The sequence below is a fragment of the Equus caballus genome, chromosome 21 (genome assembly GCF_041296265.1).
Source record: "Equus caballus isolate H_3958 breed thoroughbred chromosome 21, TB-T2T, whole genome shotgun sequence".
Lineage (NCBI taxonomy): Eukaryota > Metazoa > Chordata > Mammalia > Perissodactyla > Equidae > Equus > Equus caballus.
The window spans coordinates 68,339,783-68,359,894 of NC_091704.1; the positions used below are offsets into that span (position 1 = coordinate 68,339,783).

Genomic DNA, 20,112 nt, shown 5'->3' on the forward strand with positions numbered 1-20,112 from the left:
ATCCCTTTGCCACAGAACTGCCCCAGTGAGCTGTAATCTCATGACTCCTCTGCTCCAATCTCCCCACAAGCGTGAACGAGCCCAGGGCTGCCCTGGTCCCAGGGACTGGTGGTGACCTGTGGAACCGAACAATCAACGCCTGTCTCCTTGGACAGTGTTCTGGCTCTCCTGGCTTCCTTTCCGCACACACAGGCTCTGTGCCTCTCAGAGCCGCACTCACCTGTCCAGGAGGGACACTTGCCCCCTGCTCTCAAGGCTGGCTCGTTCCTCTCAGGTCCTACCTCACATGTTCCTGCTCAGAGGGACCCTGGATCAGCACAGAGAGAGAGGAGTCTCTGCCGTTCTCCCGAGGGCCTCCATGTTCTCTTCACTGCACTTACCACAATTTTTGACTGTTGATTTACTTGGTGATTATTTGGGGTTTTTCTACAGCAGATCACAGGTCTTTGAGAATTTGGCCTTCGCTGCCTGTTCACAACTCCTCCTAGTGAGGCCCCTGGCACGGAGCACACACTCAGTAAATACTGGCAGAAAGAAGGAACACACCAACAAAAAGCTTCCAAAGGGCAATGCAGAGTTGTTTATAAATCTCAGTTATGTTTGTTATAATTACTTAAAAAACACAAGGAAGGAGTAACAAAATAGTTGTCAGATATAATTTTTAAAGAGCAGTAATTTTTAAAGATTGTTAAACAAATCCAATCCTGAGGGCCAATCGGCACTTAATTTTCTGGAATCTGGTATCACTAGAGCATCTCGGAGAACACTCGGAACTGGTTACACACTGGCAATGGAACGTGTTCCGTCCAGAAGGGAAGTCTCCTTGGGACCGGCCGTTTTCTTCTATCTTTGGTTAGAGGAGAGTATTTTCTTCATCTTTGGTTAGAGCAGAAGTAATGCCAAGTGCTACTCTTTACTGATCAGAACAAGAACGTTGCATGGCTTACTTTTATTTTTTATTATAAAAAAACACATACAAGAGTTTTAAGAAATGAGGAATATTAAGACAAATCAGAGCCACGGTGAGTTATTAAACCCATTTTCTATGTACAAATACTAAAATTCCGAAAGTGGAACATCATCAAATGTGAAACACATTATAGCACTGTCCATATATACACGGCACACACAGAGATCTGCCTGCGCTCGTCTCTGAGTCGTTTATGTACATGGTGTTGATACAAAACCGGCACGTGAGCGTCTACTCGTCAGTCCTCCTTTTCCTGACCTGTAGTTAAACATTTTTAAGGAACTTAGAGATGTGGAGAAAATGCATGAGTGAGTATCTAAGGGCTCTCTCCGTGTTGGACTCTGACCAGGAGCACACTGTACCTTAAGGAAAACTGCTGTAGCCCATTTCTACCTAAGACAGTGGAAGAGACTTCTAGCTCTTTTTTAGCCAATTTATTTTTTCCTAATCAGTCAATTGAGCGCAAAGTCCAAAATTAGCTCATGAACCAAATCAATGCTTTTATATTAAATTCATTATAAAATGCCACTCAATTTTAAAAAGCGACTAAAAGGACACTTTCTGCAGCAAAAAAGGGCTAAGTTCAAGTTTTTGTTGTTTGACCAAGACACAACAATACAATCCATACGTCATGTAATCACAACAGCCGTAAATGAAATGCATGTGGTTTGGAGGAAACAGCTAGGCCACTGCTGGTTTCTCCTGTCTCTGCCCCGCAGGGAGGAGAGCCTCTTGGCATTTTACCTCTTTCGCAGCTTTCTTTTTGAAACCTTAGGCTGTAACCTATCTGTACTGGAGAGATGTAAAGGCACTTCTCTAGATGCACTGACACAGCGCAGCCTAGCCGAGCTCCTCCGCGCACAATGCACTGACTTCCTCCAGGGAGCTGACCACCGCAGAGGGAACGCTGCGAGAGGTCTCTCTGCGCCAAGCTTCTAGGATCTTGGATATTTCTGCTGGATTGCTGGGACTCAAGTCACAAAGAGCGTACACAGCTGCTAGCTGTATACCCCATGGTATATCTGAAAAGAATTTTCACATCGGTCATCACACAAGACAATGTTTGTTATTCAACACTTTAATGTTATAATCTACTAAAATACTGTTCAAACACAGAATACTTTCCGCCAGCAATGAAAACTAAATATAAAGGAAAAATCCCACAATGAAAAGATTAATTTAAGACTCATCTACAAATAGTAAAAAACCAAAAGAGCAGCACAGCTATACACAGGTTCCTGGTGCCGGCCTGTAACCCCAGGACAGCTAGAGTTTCAGCAGAGGGCACAGCACCTCAACTCGCCCTCTCATGACCAACACTAAGCTTTCTAAAGCAGTTCTGGAAGGATCACACTCCCATATTTAAGTTTTAATAAAACTTTGGCTCTCAAAGCATTTGTCAAGTAAACGACTCCATTAAATATCCACCGGAAGCATTTATAAATGGACTTTGCAAATGAACTACATAATGAAATGAGATCAAATGAAAAGCTATTCTTGTACCATACTTTCATATACTAGATTACATGATTAGAGATTATAGCATATGATTGTAGATTACACCTAGGTCATAGATGATGGCATATTAGAGTTCTCACTGAGCATCCGTTTATTTAGGAGTTAATTAAAATTTAGTTAAGTTTTAGTTAAAGTTTAATCCACTTAAATAATTTAGTCTAAAAAATTTAGGAGTTTCACTTGTGCAAAATAAATGCAGAAAGTGAAAAAAAAAAACCGACATTTCCTTAAAATTTATTATTAAGTAGTAGATTTCTGTTACAGTGATGCACTGCCAAACAGGGCAAACTACTACTATTTGAAATAAACAAACAACATCATTACAAAACCCAGACATTCAAATGTCATTGGTAAAAACGTAGGTAGTACTGGCAGCTTTTAAAACTACTTTTCTCCCTAATCTACAAGGCAATCACAGAAGCAAAGGGCAGGGCACAGAATAAGGACTAAAAAGAAGAAGAAAAATGTCTAACAGCAAGAGAAATGCAGTGATATAAAAAACAATCTTAATAAGAAAACACACGGGCCGGTGTGGAGAGCCGGGGCTCACAGGCAAGCAGACCTGGGCCGCAGGCTGGTGTGGCGCAGACCAGCTTCAGACCCAGTACTCTTCTCATGGGGGTTTGATCTCCTCATTTATGAAGCAAAATCAACACCATCTGGCAATGCCCTAGGCAGGCTGGGGGGCAGGGCAAGGACGGTGCCTAACCCAAGCAGGCCCAGCATGAATGCATTCTCTTTCCTCCAGGGAGAAGGGTCATGATGTCTCCAGGAAATGCCCAACCCAGCACTGTTGGCAAGATGACCCCTTAGGCACTCTTCTGGCTGCCATCTTTTATAGTCAATACACAACCCAGACCGTACGGAGCACGTTTCCATATGGAAGACATACGCGTTACCTCTGCAGCTACCCTAAAATCAGAGAAGGTTCTTAGAGAAAGAACCTTCCGACTGTTCTCATTAATCAACCTGCCAAGCCTCACCCTGAAAGCTGAAGACACAGAGCCTGCCATGTCCAGATTATCTTGGATGGAATGCAGTATTTCAGATGTCACCTGGTGTGTTCCTGAGGGGAACTTGTTTAACTACATTACTCCTCGATTGCGTAACATTCAAATGGAAATAAGATTCAGTTATTAGGGTTACTTTGAGTTATGCTCTTCCCATGAAAGACTAGGTCAATATAAAGTTACATACCATGTGGTATGTAGATTATAAGGAAATCTACGAATACTTGCTCACAAGGGTTCAGGTTTCCAACTTCTCTCTCGATGCTAAGTTCTCAATAATACTGGTACCTCACTGGGGCTGCTGCTTTATATATGTGATCTCATTTGGTCATCAGGACACAACCTCAGCTGGGGACCTCCTGGGACTGCCCAGGTTAAGTCACGTGTTGGAGATCACTCGGCAGCATGAAGATGTACAGAGTTTCTGAGACAGAATGTCAGCACCAGGATGAGAAGAGAGCTTTCTCTTCCTTGGAGATGCACTGCCCAAAAGGGCGGACTACCACCATTTAAACAACACCAGCCCACATGCCCTAGCATCAATGCTGAACGTGTAGCCAGACAGCAGCTTTTCACATTACTCCCATCTCCTAATCCAGAAGGCGGCGAGATCATACAGCATGGCACACAGTAAGGTTAGTAAGGTTAGTAAGAGGAATGCAAGCAATTTAAACACCGTTCAAATACACAGAAGCGTTACCTTCATCCTGGGCATGCTGTATGAACATACCAATGACCGAACTGATGTTTTTCACAGCAGATGGAAACCCTTCCTTCAAACCCAACTGGCCTAAACGACCTGGGGAAACAAAAACAAACCAAAAGGTAAACAATCTTTAAGCGTTGATTAACTTTCTGTAAGAATTTAAAATTTATGTTTTCTTTCGTATAACATTATGTACCTTAAGCTTAATGATCCTAAACCGAAGTCATAGAGGGTACCTATTCTTGAGTAAAAACAGGTTTGACAGTAAAGCATCAGGACACAAGCACCATCTGTCTCAAAGAGGGTGCCCAACATGACTAGTCATCTCCTTTTTTATTCACACATATAGATGATACACAATTACGTTGCTTTCCTAGTTAAGTTATAATAATAAGTGGAATTTATAAGAATGAATGATTTCAGCATGCTTAATGTGAAATGGCTAACTTCTATTAGGTTAATAGACCAAATATAAGACTATGGTCCCACCAAACACACATTTCTGGTATAATACTTTGCTGTTATAATGTACAGTCACGTGTCACTTAAGATGAGCATATGTTCTGAGAAATGTTTGTTAGGTGGTTTTGTCCTTGTGTGAACATCACAGAGTGCACTTACACAAACCTAGATGGTATAGCCTACTACACACCTAGGTTGTATGGTACTAATCTTATGGGAGCACCGTCATACATGCGGTCCACTGCTGACTGAAACATCTCCAGTGTGGTCCGCAGACGCCCTGGAGTCCTCAAGGTCACAACTACTTCCATAACAATGTTAAGAAGTTATGTGCCCTCTCCCCAGTGTTGAGATGTGGACTGACAGTGCAAGAGCAATGGGTGATCAAAGGCAGAGACACCATGCTGCATGGGAGTCGTTCTTTCAAAATATCCAATTTCACTTACGAACGTCCTTGATGAAGCAGTCATAATTATTCTTACTAAATCCAGACCGCTGCATACACATCTCTGTATCTTTCCGCGGGTGGAACAGGAAGAGCGCATGCAGCATCCCACTGCGCACCCAGGCACACGGGCTGTACTGAGCAAAAGCACTTGTGCAGCTGTTCCACTTGGGAGGGGAACGAGGTGCTTTTTCCACGAAACACTCACTTTTCACCAAAAGAATGACTGACAAACTATGACTATTCAGACTGAGGCAGACATTTTCCCAAAAATGAATAAAGTGAACCTGTCACCACAAGGAAATTTATCATTGTTGTTAATGATAAAATCTGAGCTTTTAAGCAAAATCAGAATTTTAGAAAAAAGTTCTGCCAGCCACCCTGAGCTTGACAGCTTCAAATACTTAACATTTCTCTGATGAGGTCAGTGATGATATTAACCTGTCTTCCCAAGACTGCTGACATGTAGAAGATCTATGAGGATCAGTATTTTCCAAGTGAGCAATGCATGCTCCAACATCATGAATGGGCAAAAGATCCCATCTATGTGCTAGTGTCAGAGAGCAGGAAGGTTCAGTCACAGTTTGACACCACAGCCAGGCTTTATGAAAGAATGCCCACAATTGCCTGAAAGGGCTATAAAATACTCCTCCTTTTATCTACTACATGTCTCTACGAGACTGGATTTTCTTCATACACTTCAACCTAAACAACATACTATAAGAGACTGAACGCAGAGCAGAACTGAGAAACCAGCTGTCTTCTATTAATCCACACAGTAAAGAGGTGTGCAACAAGACAAGGCCATTCGTCTCACTGTTATTTTTTGTTTATTTTGGAAATAGTTACTTTTCATTAAAAATACCATTTATGTTAACATGAATTTATTATTGCTAATTTTAAGTGAATAATTAAGTACTTTATTAGTTTCTAATACAATAATAATTGCTAGATAGAACCTTGAGTGATTGGGCATTCTCATTAGAGGAACTAAAGCCGACAGGATGGCACCATTCACCTGGTCCCCAACCATCTGGATGTTTCCTGTATCCAACAGTCTTGCGGATACTAGGTTGCTTCAAGGCGGAACCCTCATCCCCTCCCTCAAGGCCAGGCAGAATCTTCTTTTGCTCTTTGTCTTACACACACAGGAGGAAGGTTCCGGATGTATCTTGGATGCACTTTCCCCAAGTCCTTTCCCTGTGTATTTATGACAACATTACCCTGTACACTCATTGTTCAGTGTCCATCTTCCCTCTCAATAATACAAACATCTCACAGGTTTATATGTGAACAGTCCATCTGCCTCATCTCTATTTTGAATATGGAGAAACTGAGGCACAGGTCACTGAAGGAAATTCCACTACATCGTATCTCCTATAGGAACTAGCTTAGTGCTAGTTACATGCACCCTGAATGCTGTGATGGATAACGTTCAGTAAATGCCTACTAATTGATGAATATCTGGATAATTCCTAATCGAGGATGAAACTGTAAACATCTGGGTAATTCCTACAGTCTTTCCCTGAGGTCGCAAAGTTAACACACTTCAGAGATCAGAAATTTCAAGTTAATGATCACTATTAAAAATCTCCTTGCAATTAGATCAAACTGTTAACTGCATGCCACCAGATCCGTCCTCTGAGACAATTTATCTGGTGTATTCCAAGCACAACTAATAGCAGAGAAATGGACAAGGCATGAGCCTAACACAGCTATGGGCTCTTTCAGCCATGAGATGTGTGTGTGTTCCCAGATAATGTATGACCCAATTACAATGGTTCCCCTTCTTCCATTTAAAAGTGCTTAATGAATTGGGTTTTATAAGTTATTTAAATTAACAGAGCTATTAGGTGTAAAATAAGAGAAAATCATAAGTCTGAGGTAGAGGTTTGGGGAAAAAAACTTAAATATATGATGACGATGAAAATGATAGACAAATTTGCTAAGTTGATGGGAAGAAAAGTGCCCCAACAGAAGGAACGTGAGCAAGTCCAGGGTGGTTCAGACACATTAAAATACAAATAAGAAATGCTGAATTAATCTCAACGTCAAAGACAACACACTCCACAGCACAATCAAGACAGCAAGGAGAGCTGGGCCCTGAGGGAAGGTAACTAAGTCCACAGGGCAGAACAAGGGGAAGTTAAAATCAGGGTTTTCACTTAGGATTGTAGATGCAAGTCGGGTACGGAAAGGGTGAGCTGAGACAATTCCAAAGAAAAGCTGCAACACCTGGGAAGAGAATGGATAGAAACCCCGAGTAAATGTTACTTCCGCCTGACCTGCAAAAACGTGCTGTGAGAAACAGTGCTATCCCAGCTTCTAGGCTCCAGTAAATGCCAGGTAGGGCATTTCAGGATTTAATGAGTTTTTGGGGCAAAAATGGTACCAGCTCTATACTCCAAAGAAAGTCGGTAGGCAACTTCTGCCCCAGCTCTGCTCCCTTCCCAGTGAGTGACCTCAGACAAAGGCCTAACCTTTCCAGGCCTCAACTCTGCTACGAAATGAGCAAACTGGGGCCCGTCCCATCACTCCTCCATGTTCCTATGAATCTAGAACAATTCAAACATTCCACAAAACGGTCTTTAATACATTACCATTAAGGTAGAAGAAAGTCCGTTTAATAATCACACAGGACCATTTGCTAACAGCAATGTTTACATCTCTATCTAACATTAGATAACACTGAATCATTTTGACAGAAAGCATGTTTTATTTCCCACGGAATAAAAATCAAATTCATTACGATTTTGGAAGTTTGGAATTAAGAATAAAGACAATTCCTTTATTTTATGAATGATTAGGGTGTGACTTCAGTAAATATTATTAAGTCATGGCCTATCAACTTAATTATTTGCTAAATCCTTTAATCAATGTTAGCTTCAGAAACTGCAAGAAGGTTCTGAGTTTCTTCTTGGAAAGCGTTCAGATTTCAAGCTGGACAACTGAGTGTGGGAGAGCCCGTGCACATCTAGCCGTAACACCCCTTCTCTGATTCCCGCCAGGTCTAACGAGCAGGCCTCACCTGTCCCTGCCCTTCCTGTAAGCCTACCCCGACACTATGCCCTCAGTACCCAGCGACTGCTTTGCTCGGGGCCTCCAGAGCCGACAGACAACCAGAAGAGGCAAAGCTTAGCCACTGCTCTCCAGCACCACCGCCCAGGCACAGCCCAGCTGTCTCCCCAGCCTCTCAATACATGTCTTCTTCCCGCACATTAGCTTGGCCTGCCCCAGTCCCATCTGCAGAACTAAGGAGGACTCACCAGTCCTCGCTCTGCTGTGACTTTTCATGTTACACTTCCTTTCTAGTTATCCTTTGAACCACATTTATATACTGACATATTATCACATTATTATGCAATATTATTAGTTATATATTAATTATACATTATTTATTATTCCTATACACATATAACCGTATTATATAGCATTCTTAATTAGGTAAGCATATATATACATATATATATATTCAAAATAATATTATTAAATGTTATAAATTATTTTCTCAAAGCCAGAATTCTAAAGATTTAAAGAATAAACCAGCCTGAGTTTGACTAAAACTAACAGTCAGGCTTTCTCCCTACAATTATACATTCTAGTTTTTAGATAAACCATTAACACACTCTTCTTAATTCACATACGGGTTACTTTTAAGGTACATATTTGAAAGCATTTATGTAATATTGTGCAGTTGTTTGGAGCCTGACAATTTGAATTTTTAACAAAGCTTCTCAGGAAATTTGGACCATCAGCCAAATCTGTTAACCACATATTCATAAAGGCTAACTGCAGGAGAGAATCACATTCGAGACAGACCCTCCACCACAGACGAACAGAGGCCGCTTCCACACAGTAGGGCAGAGTGGACCACCAGAAATACAGCTTGCCACTCTCTTTTCCTCTCGTTACAATAATAAACACAGAAACAGATAACCACTGCAACAATAACAGCAAAAGTGGTGTCATATTTGACTTCAAAAAGTATCTCATTCTTTTGAAAATTCCATAGATACTTCATTTAGGTCAACATATGTATTTATAGACAATATCTCTCCTAATTTTTTAAATTGAGGAATTCAGCAAAATACGTTTTGAGACAGTAGGCCTGAGCACAATTATGCACTTCCACTTGCGTGACTTTATCTTTGCACACATCTCTTCCAACTCCTACACAGTCTTCAGCAATCATCTGGTTCTCACTCTCGTTTGGTCACTCCAAGTGTATTTTTGGTCATTTCCAGTGAAATTAGATGTCTACTTTGAAACCAGTTGTGGTCTTGAGCCACTTTATATTGTTACTTAGAACAACGTTCCCATGTTTGCATGTAAAGTATGCACAGAGCAGGAATACATATTTGCTGATATAACACCAAAATTAGCCAGAGACATTACATCTCCTACTGTGATCTATTTATAAGACTTACTTATCTAACTTAAATATTCTCAACTCTTATTTCAAATAGTATTATCTTGGAGTTTTAATTAAACTACAAAGAGACTTAAACATTATGATAACTATGTTCAAGGATCTAAATGGCCATAACGCAGAGACCAGATGATCCCAGTTTTGGGTGTCCCAGGGGCACTGAATCCACACTGCAGATACAGAAGACAGTTCAAATAAGAAGAGCCTTCTAGTAACTAACAGATCTCAGCAATGACCATTCTGCAGAGCCTGGAGAACAGCTTGTCAGAGATGAGGCAAAGAAGAAAAAATAAGTAAAAATAAAAAGTAAAGATTTGTGGGTGCTAAGGAGGAGCAGAACTAAATGGCCATTGAAGTCCTCCTTAGATCTGAAGTTAAAAACAAATTTGTTTCATTTAAAATATTTTTAAACAGTGATTTTAATTTCTGGATATTCAGCTTAGAGGAAAACAAACCTACCGTAGCTCCCAATTATGGAAGGGCATATAGGGATCCTCGTCGGCAAGTGTGCAAGAACTGGGGTGCAAGGAGGGGGACAGCCTTACTTCAGAAACCAAATGAGACTACAGCATAATTTATAGCAATCATTAAGTGTGTGCATGTGTGTATATTAATATCAATACCTGAGAAGAGTTCAATTATAAATAAATTGTACTTAGAAGAAAAATCTTAATCTCTGATAAAGATGGATAAACATTAATTTATAAAGAAAGAGTAGGAGTAAGGAGAACGAATTAAGTGCAAAAGTATCTACTGATACTTGTAAAATCAGTCACTATGGTGAGGTTTCCGTCAACATATATTATTGTACATTTATTCCCCCATCAAGATATCATCAATAACAAAGAAAAGTTTAATACAAGAGACAACTCACCAATCAGCCTGAGGACTGACGCTATGATAACATCAGGAGTGTGTGCGATGTTTGCATGCCCCTTTCTGTACTTTATCCACTTATCCATGACAGGCCACAGCTCCTTACTGGAAAACCACAACACAGATCAATGTATACGCATATGAAAATACACATCTCATCATCGCTCAAATGGTAAGAATTTATCTTAAAAATGGTCCATAAGAGAGAGACTATTAGTGAAGAAGAGTAACACCTGAGGATGTAACTTTTCGAGTTAAAATGAGAACAGACAACGGAAGTTTACAGCTTTCCAACTATTTAGGATATCTGTGCCCACAATGGCTTAAAAGAAGCTACAAATACCCATGCTTACACCTTTATTCTCTGTTTTAAGTCTTTACAAGGCTCTGCACAGAGACACTGAATGAACAATGTCCAAAGCCACAGAACTGGAAGTGGAAGAGTCTGGATTTCCACTTGGACCTTCCAGATGTTAATGCAGCACCCCTATTCTAGTAGCCTACGATTTCCCTGGGTGGAGCAAGGACAAACAGGCTAGGTTTTGTAAAAAGAACTAAACCAGAGGAAATAATCAACCCACACTTTAGATGAACTAAACAAGCTTTCTAGTGATTGAAAACAGTGCCAATTCCTCTTTACTTTCTCTTCCTTCAAAATTATATTTACTTCTTACATGCCAGTTAAATACAGACAAACAAAAGAAAAACATAAATTAAAAGTGCCCCAAATAACACCTTCTCAGGTTTCTATCACTCTTCTAACTTGGGCTTTTCCTTCCACATACTTCTATGTGTGCATGCATGCAAAACACACAGCCTGAGTGGCCACAGCGCTCAGGATGAGGGTCTGGAGGCACCCAGGCAGAGATCCTGACGTGGGACACTCTGTCCTCACCACAGTGGGGGAACCCTGGACAAAGCACCACTGATCAGTACCATCCCCAGTGATCTCATTCGTCACTGGGGACAGAAGGGCCCCTGTGTCCTGGGCTCCCAGTAAGAGTCAAGAAAATGAGGCCCACAGTAGGCACTCAAACATCTTTACAGAGACAGCACTGGACACACTGTTCTGTCGCTTTCTCATTTAGTAACAGGTTGTGAAATATTTCCCATGTCAATACATAAAAATCCATTTATAGCTATTTATTTTAATATTGATGTGTCTCATTATATAGATCGACCATAACTCAATTCTCTATTGTTTGACATTTAGATGTATAATCTTTCCCTGGTGTTAAGGAGAAAAAGAAAGTGAGAGAACAAATTCCCATAGAACATATTCCTCAAGTATCTCAAGGATATGGACTATCGACCTTTTGGTGAATCCTTTTTAACATCATAAACTCCTTTAAACCAGACTTTCTCAGTCAGGGTTCCAAGAAAATTAAGATCTACAGAAAAATTATTGCAGTGACTATTTTCTCCATTCTCCCAAAGATGTTCCACAGCTAGTGGCAGAATTCTCAGAGCACAGAGAAAAGTGAATTCACTCCATAAGATGGATGCCTGAGAGGACCAGGCTTCGTTCTCTCCAGAAACCCCAGGGGACAAGAGCTGCCAACCTAGGATTCAGAACATTTCTGTTCATGTGCGTTTTTCCAGAGTCTGCATGTTAAGACAATGATTATTATATTTCATTCTACACACATTCGTGGATCAGCTCCCTTGTGTGGGTGCTGCTCTACGTGCTGGGGGTGCCGGGAAATCCCAGCCCTTCTTCAAGACATGCCTTCCTCCTCAGGAGAGAGAAAATAATAAAAGAATTCAATGAAGAGTACTGACAAGTACCACAAAAAGATAAAACAAAGGACATGATAGTGACACAAGCAGTTTAAGGCTGGTTTTGGTTTTTTTTTGAGGACGATTAGTCCTCCTCTTTTTTGCTGAGGAAGCCTGGCCCTGAGCTAACATCCATGCCCGTCTTCCTCTACTTTATATGTGGGACGCCTACCACAGCATGGCGTGCCAAGCGGTGCCATGTCCACACCCGGGATTCGAACTGGTGAACCCCAGAACGCCGAGAAGTGGAACGTGCAAACTTAACCGCTGTGCCACTGGGCCGGCCCCCAAGGTCAGTTTTATTAACTCTTTTCCAAATCAAAATGTCATTTGCAAATGTCTCAGTTGCCTTAAACAGCAAAAATGATTCAAATCACAATTCAGCAAGCATTCAAAGTCTACCTTACAATTCGAATTACTCAACTTTATATCAAAGTCAGCAAAACAGCCCTGTACCTTATGATGTGATCGTGTGTCCAGACCCACTTCTGATGGCAGCAGAGCAGATCAATGGCAAGTACGTACTCCCAAGTGTTTTCACTTAGATCTTCACCAAATCGTTCACTGGACTGAAATTCTGTGTTTGGACATAACTGTATGGTCAAAAGCAGCTTAGAAACCATGAAGCCAACATCTACAGGAGCATTCTAGCAAATGAAAAAAAAACAAAATAAAATTTAGAGTTTCCAGTATAATACATCATATGTTAGTAATCTCAAAGAGTATAATGTGCATCAGACAACCAACCATTTAATTTTCAAAGACACCTTTTGAAAGTTGTATTTTGAATAAGGAACCATGTTTATTTTAGTCATAATACTTGTCATAAAATGACGATAGCATAGTGGTTGATAGGCCAGACAAAAAAGCTCCAGGCAGGATGCAGAATCCAGTCAAGCAGAAAAGAGATTCGCTGGAATCCAGAGATAGAAATGCAAATTTTCATTAACTCAAATCAGATAATTAAAGTTATAAAGAGAGTTATAATAAAAAAAATTTAAACCTTTAAAAAATTATTTAAATTCTTTCATCTCTCTGACCCTACATATCAGTCTTCTTTTTCTAAAAATTCGTAAAATTGAATCAGACAGTATTAACACAGTTTTGTCTAGCTTCTTTCACACCAGTGCAAGTTTTTGGATCTTTATCTTCATTCTTGCAAGTAAGAGTAGTTTGAACGTTCCTTTTTAGTGCTGAGTACTAATCCATTATATGCATACACCAGTTTGTTTGTCCATTCACCTACTGATAGACATCTGGGTTATTTCCAGCTTTAGGATATAACTAATAATGCTGTCATGATTAATTAAATACAATTAATACAATTAATAAGACTTTTGTGAATATATAAATTTGACTTCTCTTGGGTAAATACCTAGGAGTAGGTCTATAATTTTGTTTCTTTCTTGTGTTATTTTTCTATTGGGTTTGTTTTTAAAAGTGAACAGGAAGCTTTCAATCTTTTTTTATACCTGAAAAAGATTAGAATTACTTGGTTCTTTAAAGGTTAGATAAAATTCAGGGGGAATCTATATACATGGCTTTGTGTATAGTAAATTTCTAATCATCGTTTCAACCTCTCTTATGATAACTGAAATCAATGAGTTTATTCAAGTGTTCTACCCCCAAAACCAATTTTGATTATTTTTATTTTGCTAAGAAATCACCCTAGGTTTCCACAACTGTCGCTACAGAGTTGCAGGTAGTCATCTTCTCTTTATCCTTTATCTGTTAGATACAACTTCCAAAATCTTGAATATTTTTGCTTTTCTTTTTTTTATTAATCTGAACTGAGTTGTTTTCTTAGTATTTTTTAAAGGTAATGTTATTTTCTATGCCTTTTTTTATTCTCTATTTCATTATTATTACCTTTTAAATTATATTCCTTTTTCCTAGATTCCTTCTCACACTAATTTTTAAGATGATTATCAGCCAATTTTATTATTTAATAACAAAAACATTGAGACTATTTTAATGAGTACTAGTTTCCCCAAAACTGGAGATCTTTGGTATGAAGAGTTTTCCTCTCCATTGACTTTTAAAACATTGTGATTTTACTTTTGAGTTTCTATTTGTTCTATTTGTTCCAGGACTGTGTATCTCAATTTCCAAGAAATTTTTAAGGAATCTTCAAATTATTTATGTCTAATTTTACTGAGTTATTACCAGAAAATTTTGAGTGTAGAATCTTTACTTTTTAAAAATTAAGGTTTTCATGTGGCCAAATTCATGACCGGTTTTTATGAATGTGCTATAGACATAAGAAAAAAAATACATATTCTTCATTCAAGTTTACTTGTTATATTATTGAGTTCTGCTATGTCTTTACTTAGTTTTGTCTATCAGATCTGTTGAATTCTGTGAGAGAGAATTTGCAAGTCTTGTACTATACAGGCACGCCTCACTTAATGATGGGCTACATTCTGAGAAATGTGTCCTTAGGTGATTTCACTGTTGTGCAAACATATGGTGCACTTACACAAACCCAGATGGTATAGCCTACTACACATGTAGGCTACATGGTACTAATCTTATGGGACCACTGTGGTATATGCAGTCCCTCATTGCCGGAAATGTCATTATGTGGCACGTGACTGTAATGGTATTTTTCCCCCCAAGTATTCCTCATTTTTTTATAGCTTTGACTTTATATTTTTACTTGATATGATATATGGTAAATATATCTATTAAAATTCTATCTTTTCCAAAAATAATGCCTTTTATGAGCACATCATCCTATCTGGCTTCATCCTGAAGAGGCCAAAGGAGACAGCTTCGAATGCACCAGCTGGAGGACAGGGCGGGGGCAGGAGTGGCCTGTAGGTAACCTGGAGGTAAGAATACACATACGGCTGGGGTCCGTGGGGGAGGCAGGAGGTCTCTCCTGACTGCTAAGTGACTGACTGGACTCTGAGGGTACCTCACCCAACTGTGCTCTGGTTTGTCTAGATGGGCTGCTGAAGAGATGATGACAGACTTGCTTTCAATATTTACCTAACTTCTGTCTGCTAAGAGCCCCTTCCTTTACTTAAAAAAAAAACTCAAAAGACTTAACATCAAAAAGTACTAAAAAGGAAATCAAAATGGCATATAAAACACCACTACACACATATGCCAGGGGAATGCTTTTTAAAAGAAGAAAGTAATACATGATCATTAAAAACAAAAAAAAAAGTATGAAAATAAAAGTTAACCCCTTATTGACTTCAAAACCTCTTCTTAAAGTTTACTACTACCCATTCAGCATCCAGAGATTCTCATTAGATAAGATATAGGAATAAAAGAACAGCAATCTAGATACTATATTAGCACATCAGTTACTAAAGGAATTAATAAAATAATAAAAGAAAACACGGGAACAAAAATACTCAGAATAAATACAAATTCCACTAACTGGAAAGAAAAATACAGACTATCAGATTCAGAAAAATCTTAACAGGAATGAGTTGAGATACCAATTTTTCACCTTTACAAGTACCTATTGCAGAAGCAAGTAATTTACATCTCCTCTGAACCCTTTACACATATATGGATTTCATCAGTCATAAGTTAGTGCACAAAATAAACTTTGTTAAATCAACTCGATACATAGTTCTACAATTACTCCCAGAATGTCTGATGCATACTTAATGAACAAATGCATAAGCCTAGGCTAAAATGATATTTTAAAGGATCTAATATGAAGTACAATATCTCTAAAATAACTATGAACTAATACAAAACTAAATACAAAATCAAATAATAACATTTATGTAAGTGCTACAAGCATGGTATTACAAGAAATAAAAATAAACCTCACCTTTTCCCAATTGAGAAAAGCTCTCAAACAGTTCAGAACCTCTCCTTTAGCACGCTGTCTGGCAACTAACTGCATGGCTTTATTAATCACCGACTGAGAGAGAAATACATCATGCCACATGTTTGCAATGAACAAAGTCAATTTTTCAGACTCCGGAAAATCTATGAGAAAGAAAATAAGATAATAAACCTTTATTTCTGATCAAGTGAATAAATTACAAACTGAGAATAAGGTTCAGTAATTTCACGTGCGCCTTGTAAGGCCTCCTACAGCTACAGTGAGGGAGCCCAGATGAGGCTCTGGCCTCAGTTATTTCAAATCTGCTTCTCTCTTTCTACCCAATTTCTCTCCGGTAAACTTTCTTTAATTAAATTTGAAATATAATATGTGAGTATACACCATTGTATCTAAAGAGCAGTGAACTCCAAAACACAGGAGAAGGCAAACATCCTCTCTCCAGATAGCCTCAAGCCCAGAAACCTCCCATTTGTGTCATCACAGGCACAATTTCTATGAATTTACAAGATTAGAACTTACCTGCAGAACATGTAAAGCTTTTGATTTGAAGAGATATGTTTTATAAATAATGAATGATAATCCTTTCGTTATAAATACTTTCTCCCACACTGTGGCTTCTCTCTTGACTATTTAATCAATTTAATCAACGTATAGTTTACATAACAAAAACATACACTCCTTTTAAGCAGACAGTTTGATGAACTCTGACAAATGAATACATCCATGTAACCCCCACCACAACCAATATATAGAACATGCCCATCGTCCCCAAAATCTGAATGGTCTGAGTCTTTCCAGTGAATCGCTTCATCCCAGATACAGACAACCCTGATCTGCTTACTGTCACTTTAGTTTGCCTTTTCTCAAATATTGTGAATGGATTCGTATAGTATGTACTCTTTTCTGTCTGGCTTCCTCACTCAGCATTCTTTGCAATTCATCCAGGTTGCTGCATGCATCAGTAGTCCGTTCCTTTGTGTGGCCAAGTAATATTTAATTGCTTGATATCACACTTGTTTTCCAATCACCTGCTGATGGACACTTGATTCCAGTTATGAGCTATTATGAATTAGGATGCTATGAATATCTGTGTACTAGGCTATGTGAAGATACGTCTCTATTTCTGTCAGATAAGTACCCCTGGGTCATATGATAAATGAATGTTTTCATTTTATATAAAACTGTCAAAGTGTTTTCCAATGTGGTTCTACCAGCTGACAGGAAGATTTTTATCCTGTTTGGCGTGAAGCCACATCTACTTAGTTTTCTCTGTATTTTATCTAACATTGCAATGTTTCTAAAAAGAGTGGATAAATCAAAGCATAAACTCACGGTGCTATTTTGATCTGTTTTGTTTGTTTGTGAGGAAGATTGGCCCTGAGCTAACATCTGTTGCCAATCTTCCTCTTTTTGCATGAGAAAGATAGTCACTGAGCTAACATCTGTGGCAATCTTCCTCTATTTTGTATGTGGGTCACCACCACAGCATGGCTTGATGAGTGAGGGTCCATGCCTGGGATCCAAACCCACGGACCCTAGGCTGCCAACGTGGAGTGCATAAACTTAACCACTACACCACCAGGCCGGCCCCTTGATCTGTTACTTTTAAAACCTCATGATCATCTGGTAATGCTTCCTCCTGTCACAGGACTTCTTCACATGTTCTTCCCTCTGCCTGGAATTCTCTCCCTTGCTTTTCTCTTACGTATTCTTTTTCATCTTCACCTCTCAAGTCCAAAAGTCACTTTGACAAGGAAAGCTTTCCTGATCCCTCAGACTCTCAAATCTACCTTCCTCACCAAAATTCTTCCATTCAACAGAGACTTAATGATTGTGTACAAGGCATTTTCCTGGGGCGGGGATATATAGGAAGAAGACAAACAAAATTCCTGTCCTTACAGAGTGTGCAGCCTAGCAGAAAAGACAACAAACAAAAAGATCAAGAATGTAATAAAAAAGAGGGAGAAAAAGGGATCTAGAATGACTGAGGGAGTATGTGAAGTAACAGAGTAAGCCAGAGTAAACAAGGCGGAGGGAAAACCTTCCTGAGAGAAACCTGTATACAAGGGCCTGAGGTGAGAATGGGCCGGTTGTGTCTGAGGAAGAACCAGAAATCCAGTGTGGGCTCAGCAGAGTCCACGATCCTCCCTTTCTACCACCCAGCACCAAATAATTCCAACGTGTGCTTGTATAATGTTATCATCAGTATCGGCCCCACTGGATGGTCATATCTGTGTCTGGTTTCAGTCACTATCAAAGCCTTAACACTTAGCATGCACCTGTAACTACGTGTTGAATAAACTGATGATTGAAAGAGTAAATAAAGAAATGAAGAGGGCAACTGAAATAGAGCAGGCTCATTCACAACTCTAAAAGTGATGAATGTATTCAACTATCTTGATTCATAAGCCCCATAAACATTATGGTAATAAAAGATTATAAATCTTTGCAATCTAGATAAGACTTTCTATTATGATATTAAATTGCATTTGTATATCATTTTACCATTTTAAAATGTTTCCACTGATGACCTGATACAATGCAGAACCACTCCCAATCTGATTCCTTGGAAGGGCCTGACGAAGTGGCAATAAAGGGAAGAGAATCTAAGGACAACACGGCCCCACTTTCCTCCCACTTCTCTCTCCTACTCCTCTTTGCATGAGCTTATGAAGCCATCTTATAGCTTCTGCCCTATCCAGCTAGTGACACAGCAGTGTGGTTTGTCACTGACTTTAAAACTGTTCCCTTATCTTGTGTCAACCATACCTGATTTTAAAGTAGCTGCACAGGGAATAAAACAACTATGTAGGAATGAGAGAAACTCTAGTATATCCAAGTGGAAATGCACATGCTAAGCTAACTGAGTTTAAGTCAGACTCTCTAACTGAAAACCAGGAACAGCTAGGTATAGCTAAGGCTATTCATGCCCGCCAGTAAATGCACAAAACAACACTATTTTAAAAAGCACACAGCAATTGCTTAGCTGAAAAGTACAGATCTAAGCTTAAGGAGGGAAAAAAAGCAATAATCTATTTTCAGTACAAAGATCTCGCCATCTCGGCATACCTTCCTTAAGCAGGCTGTAACAAAACAAGCGAGCTCTCTCCAAGTCTCCGAGCTGCCGACAGATGCCCACGTACACTCGGCAGAGGGCGTGCATGTAACTGTGCTCCATAGACGTCTTCTGAACTTTGAGTTCTGAGAGAATAGAGTGAAGCAAGCACTCTGCTAAATGCTAGATTGGGGAAAAAAAAAAAGGCAATGTACAAAGATATTTAGCTTTATCCTACTAATAAATAGCTAAAAGTGACAAAATTAAATATCAATTGGAAAAATAACACTATCAGAAGGCAGAGGACCGCCGTAACCGCAGTGATGACTGCTCAGCAGGCCACCACAAGGCTCTGGGGGGTGAGAAGCCCCACACCTGTCGGCTACCTGCGGTCACCGGTGCTGCAGGTGTCGGATGGCAAGCCTGAGCACACCTGGTTGCCTACTGTCACCACCACCAGGCCAACAAATGCTAATTTCTTGGTTTTGCTACAATAATCTTTGGGTGTGGGTGTGTATTAAACCCACTCTAACTCCACGCCCTTTCTCCTTTTCTGAACTCCAATGTACTCTCCACACATTTATGCTGTTCAGATCTTAAAATACTGGGTAACATTTTTCTTGCTGAAGAAGAGGAGCATTAAATAATTTGATGTATTCATTCACGTGAAAATAAACATCTTTTCAAAGTTATACGTACTGTTCATTATGCTTTCTGAAGGTAAGCAATCTAAGAAAATAAATATTTATACCAGCATGACTTCAAGGCTGTGCAGATAAACAATAAAGTACAGTCCATCGAGCACTGGAAATCATCTACACAAACTTACCGACATGGACATTGAGAAAATATAAACCCATAAAACCTTAATAAACCATGTATGTAAATCTGCACACCCCGCCACTTGGCCCCCACCCACCTACACCACCCCGCCCCCGCCGTCTTGAAACTAAGCACCTGTTCTCGTTTGATTTGCAACATACATTAACAAGGAAGAGGCGAAACCCACATGAAAGACTCACAAAACACTTAAATTTGCATATAA

The 20,112-nt window shown here is 39.5% G+C and overlaps 1 protein-coding gene across 1 annotated transcript in view; it reads right to left on the minus strand.

Moving 5' to 3' along the window:
- Positions 1-557: 557 nt before the first annotated feature.
- Positions 558-20,112, minus strand: part of ICE1 (interactor of little elongation complex ELL subunit 1) — a 58,748-nt gene continuing 39,193 nt past the window's right edge. Inside the window, exons 14-19 of the mRNA XM_023625870.2 lie at positions 19,082-19,250; positions 15,995-16,155; positions 12,652-12,842; positions 10,415-10,521; positions 4,199-4,297; positions 558-1,992 (exon numbers count right to left, since the gene is read on the minus strand). Of these exons, the coding sequence (XP_023481638.2) occupies positions 1,811-1,992; positions 4,199-4,297; positions 10,415-10,521; positions 12,652-12,842; positions 15,995-16,155; positions 19,082-19,250 (909 nt within the window). The 3' untranslated portion in view covers positions 558-1,810. The remainder of the gene's footprint in view (positions 1,993-4,198; positions 4,298-10,414; positions 10,522-12,651; positions 12,843-15,994; positions 16,156-19,081; positions 19,251-20,112) is intronic.